General features: G+C 41.2%; 1 protein-coding gene across 1 annotated transcript; it reads right to left on the reverse strand.

Annotated features, from left to right (window-relative positions):
• Positions 1 to 8,710: 8,710 nt before the first annotated feature.
• On the reverse strand, positions 8,711 to 18,399 carry LOC140493066 (transmembrane protein 174-like). The gene is made up of 3 exons (XM_072591738.1): positions 18,338 to 18,399; positions 17,830 to 18,097; positions 8,711 to 11,647 (listed from the first exon to the last, which is right to left on the reverse strand). Exons 2-3 carry the CDS (start codon positions 18,006 to 18,008, stop codon positions 11,524 to 11,526), a joined length of 303 nt encoding a protein of 100 aa, XP_072447839.1. The 5' UTR covers positions 18,009 to 18,097; positions 18,338 to 18,399; the 3' UTR covers positions 8,711 to 11,523.
• Between the last annotated feature and the right edge of the window lie 7,507 nt (positions 18,400 to 25,906).

The following is a 25,906-nucleotide window of genomic DNA, read 5'->3' on the forward strand; positions in this document are numbered from 1 at the left end:
GGTCTTTCCCTTTTTTCAGAATGAGGGAGATATTAGCCTCCCTAAGAGAGGGTGGAAGACAGCCCTGGCTATGTAAATGACTATACATCTCCAGAGGTGGTTCAGCTAACGTGTACAAACGCCTTGTAAAATTTACGTGGGAATCCGTCCGGATTTGGTCTCTTACCACCTTGGAGCTGCCTTACCACCTCTTGCACCTCCTGTACTGTCAGAGGTGCATTTAAAAGGGAGGCCTGGTCTGCATTTATACTGGGGAGGTGCAAGTCTTCAAAAAAGGATTCAATTCCCTCATTTCCATCCCCACATCTCTCCGACTGGTACAGCTCTGCATAGAGCTCCCCAAATCTGGCATTGATATTCCTCAGTTCAAGAGGAACATTACCAGTTCTCTCCCTGACAGACATAATGGACTGTGGGGCACTTTTCTTCCTAGCCAGCTAAGCCAGGTATCTACCTGGCTTATTCCCATATTCAAACATCCTTTGCTTTGCCAAGAAAGCCCCTCTCTTCACCACTTGTGTGAGCACTGAGTCCAGAGCAGCCGAGAGAGCCGTGACCCGCTGCAATTTCACCACGGATGGTCTGGTGTAATATGTCAATTTGGTGACCATCAACTGGACCTCAAGCATCCGCTGTTGCTCCCCCCATGTCTCCTTCTCATTGCCAAGTATGAAATAGCCACACCCCTTAAGAATGCTTTGGTGGTCTCCCAGAGCACTGATGGTGTGCTGACTGCACCCCGACTGATGTCCCAAAAAGCCCTGAACTCCCTTGTGATATACTGTCCAAAATTGTCATCCTTAAACAGAAATGGATCCACATGCCATTGCTGCATGCCCACTCCGCTACATTTGAGCTTAACATCTAAATATACAGCCAAATAGTCTGAAATAGTTATGCTCCCAATTCTGCAGGCTAACACCCAGTCCCAGCAAACCAACAGAACAAAGAACATTTTGATACTTGTGTGTGTTGGAGTAGAAGGTAAAGTCCCTCCCGTTTGAGTGAAGGCACCTCCAGACATCCATGAGCCCCAGATCCTCACACAAATCCACTAACTGTCTAGACTGCCAAGGTGTACCCCACAGCCCTCTTGGCATCCTGTCTACCCCAGGGTCCATGACACAATTAAAGTCTCCACCTATAATCATATGGCGCACCGCAAGAGCCATTACCTTAGAGACTGCATCAACTAAAAAATTTAGAGGGTGCGGCAGGGAACAATAAATGTTCAGAATGCCATATTCTTCTCCATGTATCAGCACCTTGAAAATGATGAACAGTCCACACTCATCTTTGATTTGCTCTGTCACCTGAAATGGAAGGTTCTTTCGTACCAGTATGGCCACCCCTCTGCTTTTGGAGTTAAAGGAGGAAAAGAATACCTTATCATATTCCCCTTGTTGTAACTTCAGCTGTTTCCCATCAGTCAAATGTGTCTCTTGCAACAGCGTGATGTCAACCCTTTCCTTCTTAAGATTTGATAGCACCTTTTTCCTTTTAATGGAGGAATGGCTCCCCTTTATATTCCAGGTGCACCACCTGAACAGATCTCTAGCCATGACCGCACACTACAGTCCGGAGGCCCCCGAGAGGAAGAAGCCCATTCAATGTGCGACGAGTGGAGAAAAAAGGAACTTTATGAAATCTAAAGACTATTCCTACAAATACTATCAAAACTACTAAAACTATAAAAAAACCTCTACTTCTAAATTAAACAGCTGAACACAAAAAAGCACAAGTGGAGTGGCACAGTGGCTCAGTGGTTAGTACTGCTGCCTCACAGTGCCAGAGACCCGAGCAAGAAAAATAAATATATTATTTACAATCTTACCAGTTAACAATGGATGCTCACCTCTCCCCTCCTCATCTTAACCCCACACATCATTACATCCAAGGAGTAACCGCCCCTCACCCCACAAAACAGAACAATAGAACAAAACAAAGAACAAAGAAAATTTGCAGGCCAGGAACAGGCCCTTTGCCCCTTCAAGCCTGAGCCGATCCAAATCCACTGTCTAAACCTATCGTTCAATTCCTAAGGATCTCTATCCATCTGCTCCAACCTACTTGTGTATCTGTCCAGACGTACCTTAAATGAATGTACCATGCCTGCCTCTACTACCTCTGCTGGCAACGCATTCCAGACACCTACCACGCTCTGTGTAAAGTATTTGCTGCATATATTCCCAACTAAACTTTTCACCTCTCACTTTGAATGCCTGGCGTCTCACTATTGAATCCTTCACCCTGAAAAAAGCTTATCTCTATTTACCCTGTCTATACCCTCCATGATTTTGTTGACCTCAATCACGTACCCCCAAACCTCTTTTTTTTTCTGATGAAAATAATGCTAACCTACTCAACCTCTCTTCATAGCAAGCACCTTCCATACCAGGCAACATCCTCGTAAACCTCCTCTGCATCATCTCCAAAGCATCCACATCCTTTTGGTAACGTGGCGACCAGAACTGTACACCGTATTCTAAATGCAGCCGAACCAAAGTCTTGTACAATTTTAACATGACCTACCAATTCTTATACTCAATACCCTGTCTGATGAAGGCAAGCATAGCATATGCCGCCCTAACCACTCTATCCACCTGTGCAGCCACTTTCAGGGTACAATGGACCTGAACTCCCAGATCTCTCTGTTCATCAACTTTTCCCAAAGCTCTTCCATTTATGGTATAGTTCGCTCTCGACTTAGACTTCCCAAAATGCATCACCTCACACTTGCCTGGATTGAACTCCATCTGCCACTTCTCCGCCCAACTCTCCAGTCTATCTATATTCTCCTGTATTCTTTGACAGTCTCTTATGCTTTCTTCTACTCCACCAATCTTCATGTCATCTGCAAACTTATTGATCAGACCAACAATGCCCTCTTCCAGATCATTTATGTATACTACAAACAACTGTGGCCCCAGCACTGATCCCTGTGGAACACCACTGGTCACCTTTCTCCATTTCGAGAAACTCCCTTCAACTACTACTCTCTGTCTCCTGTTGCTCAACCAGTTCTTTAACCACCTTGCTAGAACACCCTGCACACCATGTGACTTCACTTTCTCCATTAGTTTACCATGGTGAACCTTATCAAACGCCTTACTAAAGTCCACGTATTTGACATCTACAGCCCTTCCTTCATCTATTAACATGGTCACTTCCTCAAAAAACTCTATTAAGTTGGTAAGGCATGGTCTCTGCACAAAATCATTTTGCCTGTCGCTGATAAGCGCATTCTTTTCCAAATATAAATAGATTTTATCCCTTGTAGTTGGAGACAGATCCCCCATAATTGAAATGTAGAACTGCTGGATATGTCAGGGAGCATTGAATGTTTAAATCTCTTAGTTTTTTCTTTACCTCATCAAAGGCCTTCCTTTTCTTAATTACAGCCCCAGAGAAGTCATGAAAAGATATTATTTTCCAGCCTTTATAAGCCAAAGCCTGTGGATCCTTTCCCAGTCTTCTGGTTGTTTCAATTATTAAATGCTTTTCCTTGCACTGCTAGAATTGCACTAGGACCGGATGGGGGTGCTGAGCAGGTCTGGATCTCCACAGTGCGATCCGGTAGGCCCACTCCATACCTACTCAGCCTGACTCAGTCTCCAGGCCTAGCAGCACTGGAATCTATCCCTCGAGGAATTCGGCGAGATTTTCTCCTTCCTTCCGCTGAGGTACACCCAAAATTAGTAGGCTTTTATCTCTGACCTCAATTTTTGAGGTCGTCTACCTGTTCCTGCAGCGCCCGAACCTGACCTTTCAGAGTTTGGACCTACCCCTCGGAGGTCTCTGTTGCGGCCTCTGAGGCAGTGGCCCTTTGTTCCACAGCTTCAGCACGCTGATCCAAGGTCCGGTCTCCTGCTCATGCATTGCTAGCATGGCAGTAAATCGGTTCCAGCGCTCCCTCGATCTTTTCATGGAGTCTTGTAAACTCCGTGAGTAGGTGATGCTGCTCCATTGGACTCACGCGCACCACCACAGGTATCGAGGTAACAGATGTGGGTGTGTCCAACATAGTAGGGGAGTGCCCTTTCTGCTATACTTCCCTAGCTGCTTTTCCCTTGGACACCTTCATATTCGCTCCAGACCCTTTAACTCTAATTTAAAGGGGCTCTAGGTATTCTACCAATTTTAAGCTACCAAACTTTCCCCAGGGGTGACTAGTGGGTGGCAGGAGCTCACCTCGTCCAGGGTATCGCACAAAGCCTAACACAGCACACTGTTCAGTCTTCCACCATCTTGAATTTCTGAAGAAGGTGTATCTAAGAGTATAACAGGATCTTAATTAACTGGACCATTAGGAGAAAGTGAGGACTGCAGATGCTGGAGTTCAGAGCTTATGCCCGAAACGTCGATTCTCCTGCTCCTTTGATGCTGCCTGACCTGCTGTGCTTTTCTAGCAATGCATTTTTAAGCTCTGATCAGAGCTTAAAAATGCATTGCTGGAAAAGCACAGCAGGTCAGGCAGCATCAAAGGAGCAGGAGAATCGACGTTTCGGGCATAAGCTCTGAACTCCAGCATCTGCAGTCCTCACTTTCTCCTAGTTCATTTTAACCTACTGAGAATCTTCTTGCAAGGATGCCTTCCTTGAAGATGCTCTCCTCCTCCCTCTACAAGGATCATTCCTGTAGAAGGGCTTATGCCCGAAATGTCGATTCTCCTGTTCCTTTGATGCTGCCTAACCTGTTGCGCTTTTCGAGCAACACATTTTTAAGTAACTGGGCGGCACAGTGGCACAGTGGTTAGCACTGCTGCCTCACAGTGCCAGAGACCCGGGTTCAATTCCCGCCTCAGGTGACTGACTGTGTGGAGTTTGCACATTCTCCCCGTGTCTGCGTGGGTTTCCTCCGGGTGCTCCAGTTTCCTCCCACAGTCCAAATATGTGCAGGTCAGGTGAATTGGCTATGCTAAATTGCCCGTAGTGTTAGGTAACGGGTAGATGTAGGTGTATGGGTGGGTTGCGCTTCAGCGGGGCGGTTTGGACTTGTTGGGCCGAAGGGCCTGTTTCCACACTGTAAGTAATTGCAGATGGAGCTTAATTTGGATAAATTTTAGTCAGGCAAACCAGGGCAGGATTTACACAGTGAATGGGAGAGCCATGTGGAATGTTGTCAAACAGAGAGAACTAGGGTAGGAGATACATAGTTCCTTGAAAGTGGCGTCACAAGTAGGCAGGCTGAAGAAGAAGGTTTGTGACATGCTTGCCTTCATCAGCCAGAGCATTGAATACAGGAGTTGGGATGTCATGTCACAGCTGTACATGACATTGATAAGGCCACATTTGGAGTGCTGTGTACAATTCTAGTTGCAGTGCTGTAGGAAAGATGCCATTAAACTGAAAATGGAGCAAAGAAGATTTTGCAAGAATGTTAATGGGACTGGAAGGTTTGAGTTTTAAGGAGAGGCTGGATAGGCTTTTTCCCTGGAGCTTAGGAGTCTGAAGGGTGAGCTTATAAAAGTTTACAAAATCATGAGGGGCATAGATAAGGTGAATAGCCAAAGTCTTTTCTCTAGGGTAGAGGAGTCCAAAAACTGGAGGGCATAGGTTTAAGGTAAGAGGGGAAAGATTTAAAAGGAATCTGAGGGGCAACTTTTTCACACAGAAGGTGGTGTGTATATGGAATGAGCTGGAAGGGTAAGGTGCAGATGCAGATGCAATTACAACATTTAAAAGACATTTGGACAGGTACATATAAATAGGAAAGGTTGAGGGATATGGGCCAAATGCAAACAAATAGGTTTAGTTCAGTTTAGGAAAGCTGGTTGGTACAGATGAGTTGGGCCAAACAGTCTGTTTCCATGCTGAATGACTCTACAGTTAGAATTTATTTATTTGTTTTTATTGATCATTCTTTTCAAGTGCAGAAACCTGGTCTGTGCTTTCTAACAACTGAGTCTAAAAGATAGGTACGTTGGGAAATTCCACATACTTTAAAAAATCATTATCTTTTATGACAGCTCTGGGATAGTATGTCTCATTTCCGGCATACTATTCCAGTCAGGTGTAATATTAATCACAAATAGTTGATTCTTCTTGTAGAGTCTTTCCTTCTGAATGAGGAAAATTAAGCTCTTTACATTTTTTAGACAGAGAAAATAAATATCTTCTATGATTTTACCGAATCATATCCTTGCATCTGAACATTTGTGGTACATACAGAAGTAATGATTTGTGAGTTGGGTGGAAGGATGCATTCACCATTATTATATTTGCCACTACTTGATCAGCTAAGTGAAACCCTCTGAAATTGTGGTATTTTCTTCTCTTTCTCTGTGCTATTTCTTCCTTTGCTAGGAGATGACCCAGGTCTCCTGTTAGACAATCTCATATCATCATACAAAAACAGTCATGAAGTATTCAGCCCACCTAGCTGACAATACACCTATTTTCAAGGACAACTTTGAGGTGGATCTGTGCATGATAAGTCAATGTGTAATCAGGGTCAAAGGTAATGTAGGTGCCAGGCCCAAGAAGAACAAGGTCCTTGCTGCAGAGAGAACGCAGATGAAATTTCTGGTATAGTAGATAGCAGAAGAAACCACCTTGATCTGCACAATGAAATTCTTGGTGTATTGGTAGATGTCCTAGAAAGACAGCATGCAACATCAAGGAACGTGACAGAGTTTACCACCAATTTGGCATAGGGCCAAGTGCAGAGCTTGGAGCCCATACTCCCCAGCATGGAAGTGGGGGAAAACCCTAGTGATGCACATGGACCCCATGATAATGTGGTACCTGATAGACATGTTTCATCTTCCATTGCAGCACAAGCAAAAACTGCACACCATCTGACTGCAATTGTAGAAACTCAGACTGAACCCATGCAAATTCAGATTTTGCTATTATGACTGCAAACATAGAATATCACTGCAGTTTAGCAACTCATTATTAGGATTGCTGAGGAACCACCCCAGTGGAGTGGCACAATGGAACATGATACTGGATTAGTGGTGCTGGAAGAGCACAGCAGTTCAGGCAGCATCCAACGAGCAGCGAAATCGACGTTTCGGGCAAAAGCCCTTCATTCCTGATGAAGGGCTTTTGCCCGAAACGTCGATTTTGCTGCTCATTGGATGCTGCCTGAACTGCTGTGCTCTTCCAGCACCACTAATCCAGTATTTGGTTTTCAGCATCTGCAGTCATTGTTTTTACCCTTTGTACAATGGAACATGAGCCTGCTGTACTTTCTCATGGTGAGAGCATTTACTTCCTTACCCCAGCTGTATCCTTGTCATCCGCAGCCAGCCAGTCAAGGTTGCTTTAATCCATAGAATGTTATAGTCTACAAAAGGGGCTTTCTGTGGCTAGAACTGCTCAAAGTCATCTGCAAATGAAGGAAGGCTGAAAACAGACAGCCCCTTCCCGCTGGGGCTTCGTATAATCAGATCATTGAAGAATAGTTCTAGTGACCACATCAACATCTTCCCAATCATTAACAGCACTTTCCTCTTTTAACACTCACACCTTGTCCCCTTGCTGGTAATATCTGTGGTTCTCCCTTAATTGACCATTCACATAATAACCAATGCCAAATCTATGACAGTGGATAATTACTTCAGAGACAATCCAACTCTAATCAAATTTGTACATATTCTTTGTGTCGTCTAACATGTGCCCTTAATCTAATCTATTGATTGCTTGAGATGTAGCCTCAGTGGCAAGAACTTGTGAGGTTTAAAGTCTGTGTCTTTCAATTAAAGAGACTGTAGATTGACTTTATTGATGCACTTGAGCAGATCTAGATCAGAGGCACCTGGTAAGAGACACCATACTAAAACTTAGATTTGTTTTTGTCTAAGTGTCCGTTTCATTGAGTTTCATAGTACATTTCAGCTCTATGAGATCCAGTTTTCTTCCCAAGTTCAACTACCTACCAACCCCTGTAATCTGATTCTACCCCATTCTACCATTCACCTTACCCAAAACAACTCACCACTACAAGATATCCCAGAATTGATGGGCATTCCTGGCAGCAGCACCACTTTTGAAAGGTTTCATGCAACCAGACAAGCATTTTCAGTCTAGGACTGTTCTGCACGAGACCCAATATCAGCCCCAAATGATGCGGGGCAGGGAACGTGGCAGTCCTGCTAAATGGGGTAGTGCAGAGATGACTGTCTTCTTCTTCCAGGGCTGAAAGTTACTGCATTCCTGGGAAGACCTGAGTGGATTCAGGATTATCAGAACTGATGACAAGGCCAGGAACAGCAGCAGGTTAATGGAGAGAATGAGGAACATCAGGCTCGGTGAGATGTCACAGCCACAGTACCCCTCAAGTTGTGTGGAGTCTATAGGAGGACTAGAGCTTTTCAGTTCTGACACCATTTCCTGGGGATGAGGGAGGCACAATATAACTATCCAAAATGTGATGAGTTAGTCCCAAGACTGATCGTCAGTCTGAAACAGCTGTAATAGAAATCTGATAGATTACGCTTAGCTCCTAATGATCATTAATGGTAAATAGTCTAATCTTCAAATAAATAATCCACATTATTGTTTCAGCCATCCTTGTGGGTAATTGGCACATTTACATCTCAATAAAATGTAACAGGTGCAGTGGATGTTCTCCTTTTTTAATGTTAACCCCCAAACCTCCAGGGCAGATGTTTTTGTGATCTTGGTGTGACAGTTAGTTATGTCGATACACTCATTCATGCTAATCCTGCAGACTGAATTACATCACTCAACTTGCCTGTATATTTTCAGTAATACTTTTATTGTAATGCAATATTGAGAAAGTTATGTGGAGCACCATATGATAAAGTATCAGCCTATTACAAGGTAAATTAACTGATACTTTATTGAAAATTGCCATCAGAAAATCCCAGTCACTTCTCTGTAACATAACTCTGAGGTCATACCATCCATTGCTTTATATTATAAAAAAGCATCTGTCTCTTTGTTTACATTTTTCAGAAAGGAGGATGTTTCAGAAACAATAATTAAATTCTTGCATATATTGTAACACATAAGGGACAATCGGTGGATTACAGAAAGTGTGCTTTTTGATCATGAACAAAATAAATGGATGTCACATTAATGAAGCTATCTCTTACCATTTGAATTAATGCCAACACCTCTGGTGCACATTTATCTGCAGATTTTCCAAGATGCATCTGATACTTACATTGTGAATATTTGAATTATCTTAAAACAAAGTCAGCTTTCTGCAACTTGGTGATCCAATATCAATATTATTAATGACTAAAACAAATAATGCAAAAACGAAAGGAAACAATTATTGAAGCAGCATTTTTCAGCTATGTTAGTCGTAAGGTTTGCAGAAGGTTTGAAACGATTTGTGTCCAGGCATTTTTTTGTGGTAGTTTCTTCCCTGTTCCACAACCTTGTCCATTTTGTTACACTTGCAGATCCCTAAATTCTTATGAAGTTTCTTCTTTGCGCCAGCCTTCTCTGACATTTCAGAAGTTGATTAATACTTCTTACAAAGGAGATTTTTGGAGCAGGATAAATCCCAAGAAAACACAGCCAAAGAGTTCCTTTCCAGGCTGTCTTGCTTGAGCTCTCTCTAATAGACCAGTGTTGAGTGGTGACATCAGTGACCAGTGGCTGGAGCGGGGATGTCAGTGACCAGTGGCCGGAACGGGGACGCTGGTGACCAGTGTGAAGTGGGGGTAGTGGCCTGAAGTGGGACCGTGACAGCAGACAGTGGAGGTTTCCTGCGTTGGTTTGCTGCAGAGGGCCTTGGAGAGACACTGTGATGTTTGCCTTTTTAACTATGTTTCTTGTTTTTTTTCTGACCTGTGGTTATGCTGTGTATAGCTGTAATGTAACATTTTTATTCTTTATTTCTCTATTCTGTAACTAAGGATTGTACCTAGGTACTCTGTACTAAGATGGTGCTGTAAGTGGCGACTTATAAACTTTTTACTGTACTCATTTGTGTACATGTGACAATAAAGCTAATTCAAAGCTAATTCAATCATCTCAGTCCTAGGAATTCCTCTTGCTATGTTCGAGGCTCAACCACCATCATGAATGAGCTTTCCTCCATGACAAGGTCAGAAGTATAGACATTCGCTAATAATGACACTGTCATCAGTGATATTTGTAATTTTTCAAATACTGAAATGATCCATTCCTGTGTGCAGCAAGACCTGAACAATATTCGGGTTTGAGCAAAGCCTCAGACTTAAGCTTGAACAATTAGCATTCATGTCAAACAAGGGTTTGGCTATCTCCAACAAGACAGAAGCTAAACACCTCCTTGGAGATTCTACAAAATTATAATTACGAGTCTCCCACCATTAACACCCTTGGAGTCCCTATTGTCCAAAATCCACCTGGATTAGCCACAGAAATACTGAGACCACAGAAGTGCATAAAAGACCATAAAACATTGAGGTCAGAAGCTAGAAAATCTGCAGCAAGTAACTCATTTCCGTACCTCCCAGAGACTTTTACACCATCTAGATGCACAAGTAAGAAGTGCAATTGATTATTCCCACTTGACTGAATGATTACAACTCCAAAACTATCCAAGAAATGTGTACAATATCCAGACAAAGCTGTCTGCTTAATCTGCTTCATACATTCCATGAAATGTGCACTCTCATATGTCAAGTATGTAGAGAGGGCAGCCAGCTACAACTTGTTTTGCAAGAATCTACCAAGTCTTCTTCAACTGTACCTTCCAATTAGCAAATCTCTCCCACTTAGAAAAACAAATACAAATGGTGCATGGAACACTGCCATTTGCAATCTCCTCCCCAAATCACACACCATCTGACTTTGGAAATAAATCACTGTTCCTTCATCATTGCAGGGTCAAAATCTGGTAATATGTGCCTTAGAACTTGTGGATCTAGCTACACCATGCAAAGTGTAGTTGCCCAAGAAAGTCACCTTCTCAAAGATAATTAGGTATATGCATTAGCAATGACCTTGCCAGTGATGTTCAGATCCAATGAACAAATAGTAAAAAAAAGCAGTTTATCACATACTTCAATTATATGCTTGAATAGTATCTCCAAGTATTAGCCTGTAAAAGAAAATTCATAATATCTTAACTGACCCAATTTGACAATGTTTTGTGTGCTGCCTAACTTTATGAGCAAAATTATTTGGCATTTATTCAAGTTACCTCCAAAGTAGCTGCCTGAACAGCATGAAATCAACATTATAATAGCTTAGTCCTGATTGAATATTTTTCTTTCAACTAAAAAAGTTCAGATTGCTTCAGAAATTATGGAAGTGAAATGGTGCATGTTCAGTATTAGGATCTGTATTTTCTAGATTGTATAGCCAACTTACTTGTGAAATGAGAAAAAAGATATGTTCCATAATGACTTAACAGCTCATGAGGACAGTATCCACTATTCCATATTGTATGCTATAAAGAATCATTTATGTTTGTATGTTTACAGTTAGCAATATCATAAACCTCTCAATAACATGGAATGGAAAGTTGGATGGGAATTAAGTTAGGCTAAGTGAACAGTAATCATGATCATGTTTCAGTCACATACTGTAGCTTGACAAATTCAACATGCTAACGTTCTATCGCACCCTCACTCACTACGGGAAAGATTTCATCATAAGAAGGGGGTGGAATGCTGTCAGGAACTTCATCGACAGTTAACGTGGCTTCTGATTCATCTTGGCTTTCCTCAATCCTGTGGAGATATTTTAATAATATTACATAAATTAGCATAAAAGTCCTCAAATAAGGTTTCAATTTATATTAATTTCTCAGTAAAGAATTATCCACCTTTGACCTTGAAAAAATATTGAGTTTGGAGGCACAGCACTAATGAATAGTAGCATAGATTCTATGCTTTTTTTCATGATAAAGCAGAGAATATTCTACTTTGTAACATTACGATTTTCGCTTTGCATCAGGACCATTGACTTACTGTGAATAAATCATATTCCATTTTTGTTAAACTGTAAACTGGTACTTTGCAGGATTTCATGGAGTTGGATTTGGATAGGGAGAGGTTTTAATAGAAATGGAATACGATGCCCAATAAAATCCAGACACAAGACTTTGTCTTATATTTTATGAGCATTGTAACTGAGTGGCCTTTACAAATGAGATAGATAAATCAATTTTACAAAGAATCCCTATTATTAGGCTTCCCATACAACATTGAATCACCCATATTCCTGCTTCTTGAAGACATGTATTCTGCTAGCTCCACTGCTGTAGTACTCTGCTGTTTTCACTTTCCATCAACTGGCAAGCTCCTTGATCTCTCCTCATTGGGCATACTAGTGGATTATTGGCTATTGCTAAGGAAAATGCTGGTCTGGGAGAACCTTCTCTGTACGCCACAACTACTCTGACGCATGTTGCTGTTTTGGTGTGTGGCTGATGTCTAACTCTAATAAGTGTCCAAAGAACTACTTCTTTAGTCCAAGGTTCTTTCTGTATGTACACTTTACTTATAGCTCAGTGGATGAATATATTCTCTCTACACTTCGGTTGAGCTTCATCATTATACATACTTCTGATGCCTCATTATGCCGCCCCCTCCCCTCAAAGTCTCAGACTTCACAATGTTAGTCTTTATGGTTCTTTGACCACTCTCCCTGAGGTTATGGTCTTAATTCTGAGGTTTTGGATGTCCTGCACTCTTCATATTTTTATTTGCATGTTCTTCCTCTGATTGGTTGTGGAACCTTCTTGTTCCATTTCAACTTCTGATAATTTTTTTTACTGTTTTCTTGTTCAAATATATCAATGCATTCTGATTTCACCTTATTAACCCCCAGTTTCCTGCTATAGTACAGCCTGCTATATTTTTTTCTATAATAATTCCTTCACTCTGTGGATTTCACCCTCTCCCTGGGTTGTCACTCATGTGACTCTGAATCTGTATCTTTCATTAACATTTCTAGCCTAGATGTCTCTTTGCTCTTCTTCACATTGCTTTTGTCTGTTACAGTCATGCGCAGCGATAATAGGCTATAGCTTCTGATACAACGATTGGTATATGTTCTCAATCTCCCACCCATCAATGACTCTGATGGTGATATTTTGTTAGTAATGATGATGATCTGCAGCTGAATGGTACAAGATTTAATCCTTGTTCATCTTCAATATCGTCTTGACCATTGGGCTCTTCACTCAGTTTCAGCACTCACTTAGGGACAGTAGAGTGAACATATGGAGTTATAAAAATTAGATCCACGTGCAAATCATGTGAATCATTTACAAACTACAGAATATTGTTAGTGACACCAGGGCAAATCTTATTTTGTTTTGCCTAAATGCCAAATTCACTGAGATTTTTTGAGTGTTTCTTACTGCAAGGTCCAACAGATTTTCTCACCACATCTTACTAAACTCGCCTCATTAACTACCTGCCTTGCCTTTTTACTCTGAAAGTCCTGGTCGGCAGATGGCATATTCTTCCCTGGACCCCAAGAGAAGGCCACAATAGCAAACCATGCCAACCCAGAATGTGGTTGCCACCCATTCTCAGCCATCTGGAAGAAAGCCCAGCACCACAAGAAGTAGATCAATGACATTCTCCATTCTGCCAGTCTAAATGCCACCACCTTCTCTTTGATGCCTCACACTCTATCTCTACTACTGGAGCCACTTCACACCAAAACCCTTGCTCGACCACTCTCACTATTGTATGCAACATTTTCCCTCACTCACTGTCATCATCCCAATTCCTGACACCACTAATCCTGCACACCTTTTACACTGCCTCCCCACTTGACCAAGACATGTCTCCAACTGCACTGAGAGTAATAGCTGTGATACTCACTCCTGTAATATCTTCCTGTCTCTCATTCAGGAAACAGTCCACATAGGGCAGGAATGTCAGTGGATGGTGTTCAGGTCTTCACTCTTTATGAGGAGAGGTTCCATCTGTGACCATCCTAAGTAATTGACTGACTATGTCCAAGCCTCTGATCTGGTATCGGAGGTAATTCCCTGACTAAGGACTATTTCCCTTAACTTGATTGAGAACTGCTGACAAAAATGACAAGTTTCCTGGTTTTTATATCCTTGCTAAAGGACATGTTAATACAGCAGTACGGTGAGCTGAAGGCCAAAGCGCAAAAGACATGATGAGGTAGGCAGGTGTGTTGTGAATATCCAGGTAGGTTCAAGTGAGTGAGTGCTGAGAACATAAATGAACAGCCAGGAGAAGCAGCCTGGTCCAATCCATGTTTTCTTGTACAATTGTATCAATATGTTCTGGGTAAATGTCCCTGACTGCACGGTGTCTTTGCTGAAGCACTATGATGCTAGTTATCTTTGTGCTCCAAGGTGTGGAGTTGTATTGTAAGTGTATTAGCTAAATAAATGTTCACATGTTCACGTTGTTCCTAATTGTATCAGCCCACATCTCCATCTCTGTTAGTGATTTCGGGGCTGTTGACTGACCCACACTTTCGATTTTCTGCACCTCAAACAGTGCTGCTCCCAATCCTGTTGAAGATGCATCAGCTATAGTGTGCTACAATTTTGATGAGATCAGGAGTTGTTTGATTTTGTCAAGCACTACTTCCTGGTCAATATTTCTACATTATTTTGATTCTGGTATAACAGCTGTCTTAAAGGTTCATTTACTTCTATTTTTGGTTGGCAGAACATTCCCAGATGATTCACCATCCCAAGAAATCTTTGAAGCTTGACGATGTTCTTGGTTCTCTAGTAACTTTGGCTTTATGGAATCTATTACGTCCTGTAGCCTTGAAACATAATTCTTAGTTTGCAAATGCCCAGTTCCAATTTTAAACTTGCATTCTGAAGCACTTCCAAAACAGCTCCAAGCCTTTGGTTAATTTTCTCTTCCAAAACTTCATGGATTATTATGATGGTCATGTGGCATTGCACTTTGAGACATTTCTGGTGTGGCCGCCTTGCCAAAGAGTAGCCTGTCAAAGCAATAATCCCAAATTGTGTAATAAATGTGGTCAGCTTTCAGGAGTCTTAGTCCAGCGGTAATTGACAGAATCCACTGTATGCATCCAGTTTGGTGAATAAAGTGCACTTAGCTAGCTTTGTAAGAGTTTCATTCACTGATACCATTTGGTGAATTTCTCATTCCAGTGTTCTATTCACTTATCATAGAATTCCTACAATGTGGAAACAGGCCAATTTGGCCTGACTGGTCCACACCGACCCTCTGAAGAGTAACCCACCCAGACACATTCCCCTATATTTCACCTGTCTAATGCACTTAACCTACAAATCCTTGGACACTATGGGCAACTTCCCATGGCCAATTCACCTAACCTGCACATCTTTGGACTGTGGGAGGAAGCTGGAGCACCCGGAGGAAACCCGGGCAGACACAAGGAGAATGTGAAAACTCCACATAGACAGTTACACAAGGCTGGAATCGACCCTGGATCCCTTGCATTTTGAAGCAGCAGCACTAGCCATTGAGCCACCGTGCTGCCCTATGTTCATATAGATTCTTATGGAACCATTAGGGTTTGAGACTATAACCATTCTTGAACACTACTTTGTTAGTACTGTACAGTAACAGGTGAAATTACTCTTTGTCTGAATATACAATGTATTTATTTTTAAAGTATGACCAAGAGTTAAAGTGTGGCCCTTCCCTCAGTGAACGCAAAAAGATTGGTTTCACATTAGCTCATGTGGTGATTCGTGCACTTTTCTCCATTTTGATTGGTTATCCTTTGCATCGATGTTCTCCTTTGCAGCCTCAATGCTGATTTCTTCCCTGGTACATCAGTTTCCCCTTGAATGAACACTGAATTCTACTGCCAAGTTCAGTTTGCTCAGCAATATGCACTATTTTTCGAACATCAAATCCTCTCCATCTTGTAAAATGTCTGACAAGGTCTCATCTGAAATTCTGACCATGATTTTGTTGTAAACTAATTCTAACTTCAGCCTTTATATGTGCAATTCTCTGCCAGCCAGGGAAGATTGTCTAAGAACTAATACATGTTTTTTCCAGACCGCTGTTTTTCCCTGATCCAATCTTGAACTGTGAAATTTCTCCAAACACAGAAGTATATATCAACTACCCTCAATAATTCCTCATATTGGAGTCATATTTAAATTAGACCAGGTGAGGACAGCAAATTTCTTTTTACAAAGGACTGCAGTGAATCATTCCGGCTTTCCCAACAATTTCGTTAGTCATTCACATATTTTTTACTGAAAGCAGCTTTTTCCTTCTGGTTTTCTCAATGTGGGCTTTGACCTCATGTTCTCATGGTCATTAGGTGAAAGTGAGGACTGCAGATACTAGAGATTAGAGTCAAGAGTGTGGTGCTGGAAAAGCACAGCAGATCAGACAGAATCCGAGGAGCAGGAGAGTTGACATTTCGGGCAAAAGCCCTTCATCAGGAATGAGACCTCTCATGGTTATTAATCCAGGCCCTGGGTTCCTTATCCACAAACAGTTTGAGATTGTACGTTAAGAGCCTTCCACAGAATCATGGTTATATTATTAGAGTTTAATTGTAGGCTAATGATTTATTGTAATAAGTTCTTCTTTGAGGCTTCAGTCATAATAGCTTTACTCTCAAGTTTAGGAGCATCAAATTAGGAAACAGAAGCAATATCTAATTTCCTTTGTCTGCCAACTAGATAAAGTATGCCTCAAATTTACAAAATTATTCCTCGGGTGAAATATCCCACACATACTCAAAAACTTTGAAATGGGCAAATAAAAGTATTAATTGTTAATGTACTTAGAACACCTAAAAATCAACGAATAGATTTAAGATATGTTTTCTTTTGAAATGTATAGCATTTGAATTTGTTTTGCTTAAAACTTATTTTGGACTTTAGAAATGTCTCACACAATGATAGAAATGATAGGGTTGTTTTCCAAAAAACATTTTGGTTGATTGGTCTGGGAATAAACCTTCAAATGTATATACTTAGATTAGATGTTGTCATTATTAATGTGCACTTGCCTTCCCCAATGTAATGTTTATTTCAATATTATCCAAAAAGGTGACAATTTGGGATGGCAGGATTGGCCGTAAGGCTTGGTAAGGATTATATTTACTGGCGTTTAGAAGAGAGAAACATGAGCTCATACAAACATACAAAAATTCCAACAGAACTAGACAGGGTAAATGTGGGATGGATGTTCCCAATGAAAATAGAGGTCACAGTCTATAGATGTGGTATAGGCCATTTCGGAGAATGTTTTCACCCAGTGAATTCACCCCAAAGTAATTCATCCAGCTTATGGAATTCTCTGCCACAATAAGTAGTCAAGGCCAAAACTTTGTATGATTTCAAGAAGAAGTTGGATACAGTTCTTAGGGATCACGGTGTATGGGGAGAAATCAGGAACAGGTTACTGAGTTGGGTTATCAGCAATTATCATATTGAATGGGGGATAATGCAGATAAATATTCTTTTCCTTCTTCCTTGTTGACCCAGCACAATATCTACAGGCTAATTGGTGCAAGTATTAGGTGGACGAATGCATTAGAATGCTTGAGGTAATAAAAGGCTTTATAAATTCTCCACAGGTAAATTAGTAGTGGTCCTTAATAATATCTGTTGCAAATCCAAAGATTTCTGATGACACAACAAAAAAATTATTACATTACTGTGCTAAGGTGTTTGGACTATTGTAGCTAGTGTGGTATGTGAGTCTCAGAAAGTTGTCCTGGGTTCAGAAATAAACGCTACACATAAACAATTGACATTAAGCACTACATATCATATATTAAAAATTAATTTGACCGATCTAAGTAGTTTGAAAGGAATTTTGAAACAATTTTGCTCTGTGTGCCATGTTAATTCTCCTCAAGCATGAGTTCATTAAATTTGACAGACTTCTATAGGGGAGCGAAAACATAAGCAATGGTACATAGAACATACCTGATTATTTCGTGCTCTGGTCCTTGGTAAGGTGGGCAATTGTCATCTCCTGCAAAAGCTGTGCTATCCAGAGGGTAGATGGTGTAGTACTGTGGAGGACATGGGCTTGTTCCGGTATTGCCATTAGCTGGATTAGTGCTCTGAGCGTTGTTCAGCGATTGCAAGCAGGTTGTGTTCATGGTAATGCCATCCTGGGCAGGAGATGCATATGGAGGAGGAATATACTGTACAACAGTAGCTCCATGGAAAGTTATAGGTTGATTAATTCCTGTAAAAACAAATGATTGTCCACATGGCATTTGCTCAGGCTCCAATGCACTCTCATTAATTTGCTTGCAAGTTTTGCAAGTTAACATTCGAAACTTACAAACAGCAATCAGAACAAAAGTGACCCCCACAGAAAGTAAAATTGGTCCTAGTAACTGTGTCCATTCTAAATCACTGGTGCCATAATATTTAATCCAGCCCATTATTGTGAAAGTTATGCCCACTAGAACCAAAAAAACACCTGAGAATAACAATGTGGCCCCAGCCTTATCACCATCTGACACCTGGACTCCGGGGGTTCTGGGTTGACAGGGAGTCACAGAAAATACATTAACAGGGAAATCTTCCGAATTGCTGCTGCGCGGCTCCATTTGTATTGCTCAGTCAGTGCCGTATAATAGTCCCATGGAAGTAAAGGGATAGCTACTGTTGGAGTAGTATATAATGTTTAAAGTTCAGTCTAGTTACAATAAAAGCACTTAGGGACAAGTTAATAATTGATGTCAAAATATTAAAAATTCTTGGAAGTTGCAGAACTGGATTGTGTCATCTTTGCATTTTCTATTTTGATGACTAAAGCATTTAATGAAGCATTAAACTAAAAGATCTACCCCAGCGTAGCCTTTCACTTGGTATACCTGTTGGGAAGCCTTCCTAGTCACAATACACATAACAGCATTTATTTCCACAATAGATTTCCCTGTACTTTGAAAAATCCTATTTCAACTTTCTATTACTTTGCTGGTCTTATAGGCAAGTTACATATCAAAACTTTCATAGACATCTGGATCAACAACTGGAACCAACTGTTATCCTCCCACAGACATGATCAATAAACATATTTTCCTCTATTGTTACTTTAAGTTAACATTGTTTGTGAAATAACGGCTACTATTAACTAATGCAGAAAGGGATCCTATGAGAATATTATACATGTAATTGTCATCAGGTCAGTAGTATTTTCCACATTCTTGCATAATTATTTCTAGTCGATGATAAGTTTTCATCTAGTGGAATGTAGCACTTAGTAACATAAATTAAAGCACAGATTACTGATTTAAGTTTTGTTAATGAGATTCTCTTACTGTGTATTGGCTGTAATTGTAGGTAAATACTTTATGAAATCAGATTCACACAGAAACCTTGTTTTTCACAAGCAAGAGTTTTTGATAATTTCGTTTGAGAAAATTATTTTAAACAAAGTGAACTTCATGTTCTTTGAAGTAACATTACCTGCAACTTGTGGTTTTTAAAATGCCTTGGCTAATTAGCCAAACAATTAACCGCATCGATACTGAGAAAGATAAAAAGGTTAAAATTAAGTGCATTGATGGAAGTGGTTTAGAATGAAATTGTTGAAAAAGATGGGATAAGTCAGAGGTACACCATCAAAAGCTGAACAGTTTGCTAATGAAAGAAAATGGACTGCTTTTAATAGCTTCCTCAGCATTGGATCATAGTGTCAATCTGAATTAGGTAGCCAAGTGCTTGATCCTACAACCTTCTGACTCAGAATCAAAAGCACGAGCAATCACACCAATTTAACACAATTGATCAGGAACTATATAAATATTGCAGGAGGACTGTCATGGAAATGTTTGTGAAAGAGAAGCACTTCTGTGCATAATTAATTCTCAAATGATTTAGGATGGAAAAACATGCATGTGAAAACGTCAAATAGATGGTGAGAATTGCCTACTCCAGGGATTCGTACTGGAACCCCAACAGTGGTAAATTTGCAAGGGTTCACTTTTGACTTAGAGCCTCACGAGATAACAGCATGGATCACAGAACTGGCCTTAATTACTGTATAAGCTCCCATGCCGTGAGGCTCCATACCATGATGCCCATGAAAGGATAGGTGATTTACAGTCAGGTGACAAATAGATTTCGGTTTGGCACTTAATAGATGGGCACTGTAGGGTGTGGAATATGTCGTGCAGTGTTTATGTCACTCAACTAGCAACATTATGGTGCAGTTCCAGAATTCTAATTTAACAAATCTGGTGCTTTGAAAGCGAAGGGCTGAAAAATGACAGCTGCCTGATTGTTGTATAAACCAAACTGTGTCAATCATCTCCACCAGGGAAGGAAACTTTTATATAATAGCCCATCAGAAAAACAGAATCCTTGACAGAGCACCACAAAAATATTAGCCAAGATGTTGCACTCAACATGGAGTACAGTTTGCACTTGTGACTTGAAAGCTACCACTGACAGTTGAATTATGGAATACATATGTAGACATAAATTAAATTGTAACTGTGTTTCCTGAGGCAGAGAACTATTTCTTGTTGTTCATTAACACACTTGTTTCAATGAGATCTTGACTGTAACAGTTATGTAAATAAGTAGCTTAAAATCTTTGCCAACTTTCAAGTGATGTCCTTAAAAATTGATGAGCCAGATCTAAAATGTAAAAAGGAATTTGGACAGTTGCCCCAATGACTTAATGGTTAAATGGCTTAACGGCTAAAAAAAAACTTTTGCTATGAGTTCTGTGTCTTACGATCTTATACTCCACAACCACCTGATGAAGGAGCAGTGCTCCGAAAGCTAATGCTTCCAAATAAACCTGTTGGACTATAACCTGGTGTTGTGTGATTTTTAACTTTAATGGTTAAATGCATCACTTGGTGAGACACAGAGACAGACTGGATCCCTGACTGTACTGAGTTACCAAATTTCCATCTTGTAAACGGGCATCATTTAACTCAATGTCACAGAGTAGGGGGGGGGGAGAAAAGTCATGATAATTGCTTAGACACATCCACCCCTCCTTGGAAGGTATGTAATTGGAGGTGCGGGCAATGAAAGTCTAATTTACAGTCTTTCAGAAATACAAAATAACTTTGGTCTTTGGCAACAGTGCAACTTGACCAATAATGAACTGGTGGAGCATTTTGCAACCTGTTTGATTTTCATATCAATGCAGAATGAATTATTGGTTCTGACCAATTTACAGGCTCAACAATGATTTAACTTTCTGCTTGTGATCAAAACCATTTCAATTAATCAACCTGCCAAGGTACCAGACCCCTCTTTACTACATTATTTATTTTATTTATTTATGGAATATGGGGGTTATTTGATCATTTGTGGGTGCTGACATTTCATTCCCCTAAATGCACTTGAAGTGAATTGCTAAACAGGGTGGTTACGAATTGATCATATTGTAAATCTTGAGTCACACGTAGGCCAGGCTAGGTAAAGATAGCAGATTTTCTTCCCCTAAAGGAAATTAATTAACCAGATGGGCTTTTAAAACAAATTGATGACAGCTCCATGGTCACCATTTTGATGACCAGCTTTCGATTCCAGAATTTTTTAGATGATGATTGGCTTTGAAGCCATGTCCCTTGGTCACAAGCCTGGATTTCTAGATTACTAAGTCAGTGACATTATTACCATCTCCTGCACACATGGCTGACTCCTGGTGATGACATGCCCTGCATATCTATTATCAGATACACTTATTCATGCCCAGGCAGGTCCTAAGTGCCTGGAAATAGCCAGCCATGTGTAACAATTGACCTACTGCAACTACACAGCAGCCAGTTAATAAATGAAGTAGAGATACTTGGTCTAATCAATTATGGATCTCTGGGTTGGCATTCCAGGCACCTGGGCATAGCTGCAGTGACTACATGACAGCACCTTCACTGCTGCAGAGAGGAATCCAACTCCTGAACAAACCTCCAATCTCAAGCTTTTAATCTACCTTTGAGCCCCCAGGGATCATCAGAGTTCCAGAATGAACCATGGGGGCATCCATCTGGCATCCATCTCAAAGCAGAGAAAGGCTGGCCCAGGGTTGAGCCCTGTTTCCCTCCAAGTTCTCCCCGAGGCTCTCTGGGAATATCGGAGGTACGCTTCCCCACCGACAGCTTTAAGAGACCCTCATGCTTGTCTAAGGAAATGTGGACAGAGATTGTAGTGCAGGCTAGCGACTGTGGTGTTCAAACTAAAACAAAAAGGGCACATTTCCACTAAATGGCCAGGGTAAGTAAGATGGTGCCATTAGAACGGTATGGCCAAATTAAGGGCAACAAGCAATGTCTCTTAAGATAGGGAAGGAGCAGACATCCATGAGAGAAGAGTTTGACCCAGCAGCAGCTGCACCATGAGGCTTGCATACATGATGGCAACAAATTGCAGCCCAACACTTTTCATTGTTGTCAGAAGATTAAGAGTGTGGATATGTTACCAGGGAGCCTTCATCGCTAGCCAGAATAATGTAAACTGATAATACAGTTAATTGACAATTGAGTTGAGACTCATCCTCTTTTTCTGCCCATAGGAAATAATGCCAGAAAGCAAACAAAAATGCACGAAGAATGTCTAATATTCAGATGTTTATGTTGTAGAGAAACTGCCTGAGTAGCATCACCAGGCATCACAAACAGAGAAACAGGACTGAAGGGAGAAGAATCTAGCCTGGATGTAAGTGAATAAAATCATAGTGTCATAGAGTCTTGCGACATGGAGACAGATCCTTTGGCCCAAACTGGTCCATGCTGACAAAAATGTCCATCCACGATAAACCCCTTTCCCTGCACTTGGCCCATATCCTTCTAATCTTTTTCTATGCATGTATTTGTTGTCAATGTACCCACCTCAACCACTTCCACTGGCAGCTCATTCCATATGAGTACCACCCTCTGTGTAAAAAGGTTGCCCCTCAGGTTCCCTTTTATTCTTTCCCCTCTAACCTTAATCTGATGCCTCTAATCCTTGATTCCCCAACCCCAGTGCATTCACCCTATCCATGCCTCCCATGATCTTATACACCTCTATAAGGACCCTGCGCAATCTCCTATGCTCTAATGAGAAAATTCCTAGCTTGTCCAACTTCTCCCTATAACTCAGACCACTGAATCCAAGCAACATCTTTGTAAATTTCTTCTTATTTCCAGTTTAATAACATCCTTTCTATAACAAGGTGACCAAAACTGAACACAATACTCCAAGTGCGTCCTCACTAATGTCCTGTATAACTGCAACATAACTTCCCAGCTTCTATACTCAGTCCCCTGATTGATGAAGGCAGGTGTGCCAAAAGCCTACTTCACTGCCCTGTCTACCTGTGTCACTGGCTTGGCCAGCATTTATTGCCCATCCTTAATCCCAGTTAAGAGTCAGTCACATTATTTGGGTCTGGAATCACATGTACACCAGAGCTGGTAAGGATGGCAGTTTCTTTGACTGTGAGATTATGTCCTCTAGTCCTCAACTCTCCATCAAGGGGAAACAACCTATCCCCATCTAGCCTGTCATGTCCTCTGAGATTCTTGTAGGGAAATGTCTTCTGTTGGCAATACACCTACTGTCAGATGTGATTTTTGTGATTGAACATGTCAGAGACTATAGTGAATGATTCAACTTTTGATTCCTGAAAGCTTTTCCGATGCTTGCAAAACTCATGTCTGGAATATAATGAAATACATATCAGTTGACAGGATGGGTGCAACTCCAACAAAACTCAAGAAAATAGACACCATCTAGAATAAAGCAGCTCACCTCAATGGCATCCCACCCATCATCTCAGTGACCTCCAGCAATTTTGGTTGATTGTGTCTGCACTTTGTGCCATCTACAACGTGATTACATGCGGGCTGGAGGGGGTGGAAGAGAGGAGAGGGTGGAGAGGGGGCGGCAGGTGGGCACGGTGGCTCAGTGCCTCACAGTTCTAGGGACCCAGGTTTGATTCCCGCCTTGGGCGACTGCCTGTGTGGAATTTGCATGTTCTCCTCATGTCTGTGTGGGTTTCCTCCCACAATCTAAAGATGTGCAGGTCAGGTGAATTGGCCATGCTAAATTGCCCATATTGTTAGGTACATTAGTCAGGGGTAAACATAAGATAGGGGAATGGGTCTAGGTGGTTACTCTTCGGAGGGTTGGTGTAGACATGTTGGGCCGAAGGGCCCGTAAAGAATCTAATCTAGTTACCTAACTACTCATAAAGACATGTGCTAAAGGACAGGATTGAACACAATGATCTCTGTGCCTAAATAGCCATTTCCTTGACTCACATGTGCAGCATACATACTCAATTGAGATGGCAGACCAAAGCCATGGAATATCTCAGCATCCAGCACAATCAAAGTTTAGGACAGTATGATGAGGGCAAAGCCCTGGGGACTCATGCTTATGTCTGATCCATTAATATAAACAAACAAACTGTGTGGCGAATCTCAAGTCAATGACTAAGAAACATTTTTGGAATGGTCTGATTAATCACTAATGTTAACCAGCAATACTGGAAAATTCCAACAGTTTATTTTCTACCTCAGGTGATCACAGTGTAATCATCACAGGTCAAGGCTGTAGTTAATGCCATCTTCAGCTGTTTTACTAACTAGCACACTCAAAAGTGGATTCCTGAAAAGAAATGCTACATGTCCTTCCAGGAGGAGAAATGCCAAGATGTAATACATGAACATGGAATGGGGTTCACTGTAAAACACTTTATTCACAATGATTGAGCACCCACAGAATGCTCAGATGGACTTCTGACTCTTCATTTGTGAATAAGCACAGGTCAGTTCTCCTCATGTGCAACTATGCCCTGACATGCAAGTCCACCCCAGATGTCAAGGATCAATTCTAAGAGGCAGCGGGATTTCCATCAACGAAGGACTGTACCTTCTAAGGTCTTTTATGTGTACTGACTATGCAGATTGGCCAATAGGGCACAGTGTACCAGGGAGTCATCAAGATAAATAAAATGGACAGAGGTCACTGGAGTTTTGCTCTTACCATGAACCCTATGTGATGAGCAGCTACTTCCTAACCAAGCCATGCACACGATGTCCTAGAGACAATGAGATCACACCACTGGCAGCAGCTATATCTCATCATAAATTATGTATCCCCCTCAATAGTGTCCTCATCACTTGTAGCTATCACTTTGCTGACTGTGAAATGACCTACTCCCTGGTGTGTAGCAAAGTCAGGATTCAGCCAAGGAAATTCTACCACTCCAGGAAGGAAAGTAGCCATCAGATCAACATTTAATGTATCGCTAACCCAGAAAGGCCCCAGGAGTTCCTCAGCATCCTTAATCAGGCTTTCAAATAACAATACTCAGGTCTACAGTACAGTGTCAAAGTGGGTTCATTTGCCCAATAAGCCAGGACACCTTGCATTCAGAAAAAGAGTTTGGAGGAACGATGACAGGTGAAGGCTTATTGAACAGAGATGGAGTTAGTTACTGCAAACATGAGCTATGTGTCCCCATTAAACAAAATGGAATCTAGCCTCAGCAGAGCACTCAGCAGACTTTAGCTGAGGAATTATGTGCAGCTCAGGGCCATATTATAAAGAAGAACCTTTAAGGTAATAACTTCATGATTATCATCTGATTCATTAGCAATTTGACAGGACAAATATGGTTAGAGAGTTAAATGTGTGGCTGAAAGATTGCTTTGGGAGAAATAGATTTTGATTCTTAGGGCATTGGCAGCACTGGAACATGTTGGAGCTGTAAGGTTGGGATGGCATTCACCTGAATCATGCTGGGATCAGTATTCTGTTGAGTATCTTAGAGCAACAACTTCTAGAGTCAACCAGAAAGCAGGCTATAGGGAATTGGTAATGTAGCAGAACTTGATTAAAGACCTCATAGTGAAGGAACACCTAGATAGCAGTGATCAAAGTATTAATGAATATCTTAGAAAGTTTGAGAGGCAGAAAAGTGGATGTGAGGACAATTATTCAGGCACAACAACAAAGCTGGTGAAAGTGAACTGGGAAATTAGTTTATGGGTATAGGTCAATGAAAGGTAAAGGTACCATAGTCTCAGAGAAC

This window comes from Chiloscyllium punctatum, chromosome 2 (genome assembly GCF_047496795.1).
Source record: "Chiloscyllium punctatum isolate Juve2018m chromosome 2, sChiPun1.3, whole genome shotgun sequence".
NCBI lineage: Eukaryota > Metazoa > Chordata > Chondrichthyes > Orectolobiformes > Hemiscylliidae > Chiloscyllium > Chiloscyllium punctatum.

Bases quoted from the DNA above. Each gene is read 5' to 3' on its own strand.
- LOC140493066 (XM_072591738.1), bottom strand. From the start codon at position 18,008: ATGAACACAACCTGCTTGCAATCGCTGAACAACGCTCAGAGCACTAAT. The intron at 11,648-17,829 runs GTATGTTCTATG...ATATCTCCACAG, and splicing joins CCAGAGCACGAAATAATCAG to GATTGAGGAAAGCCAAGATG.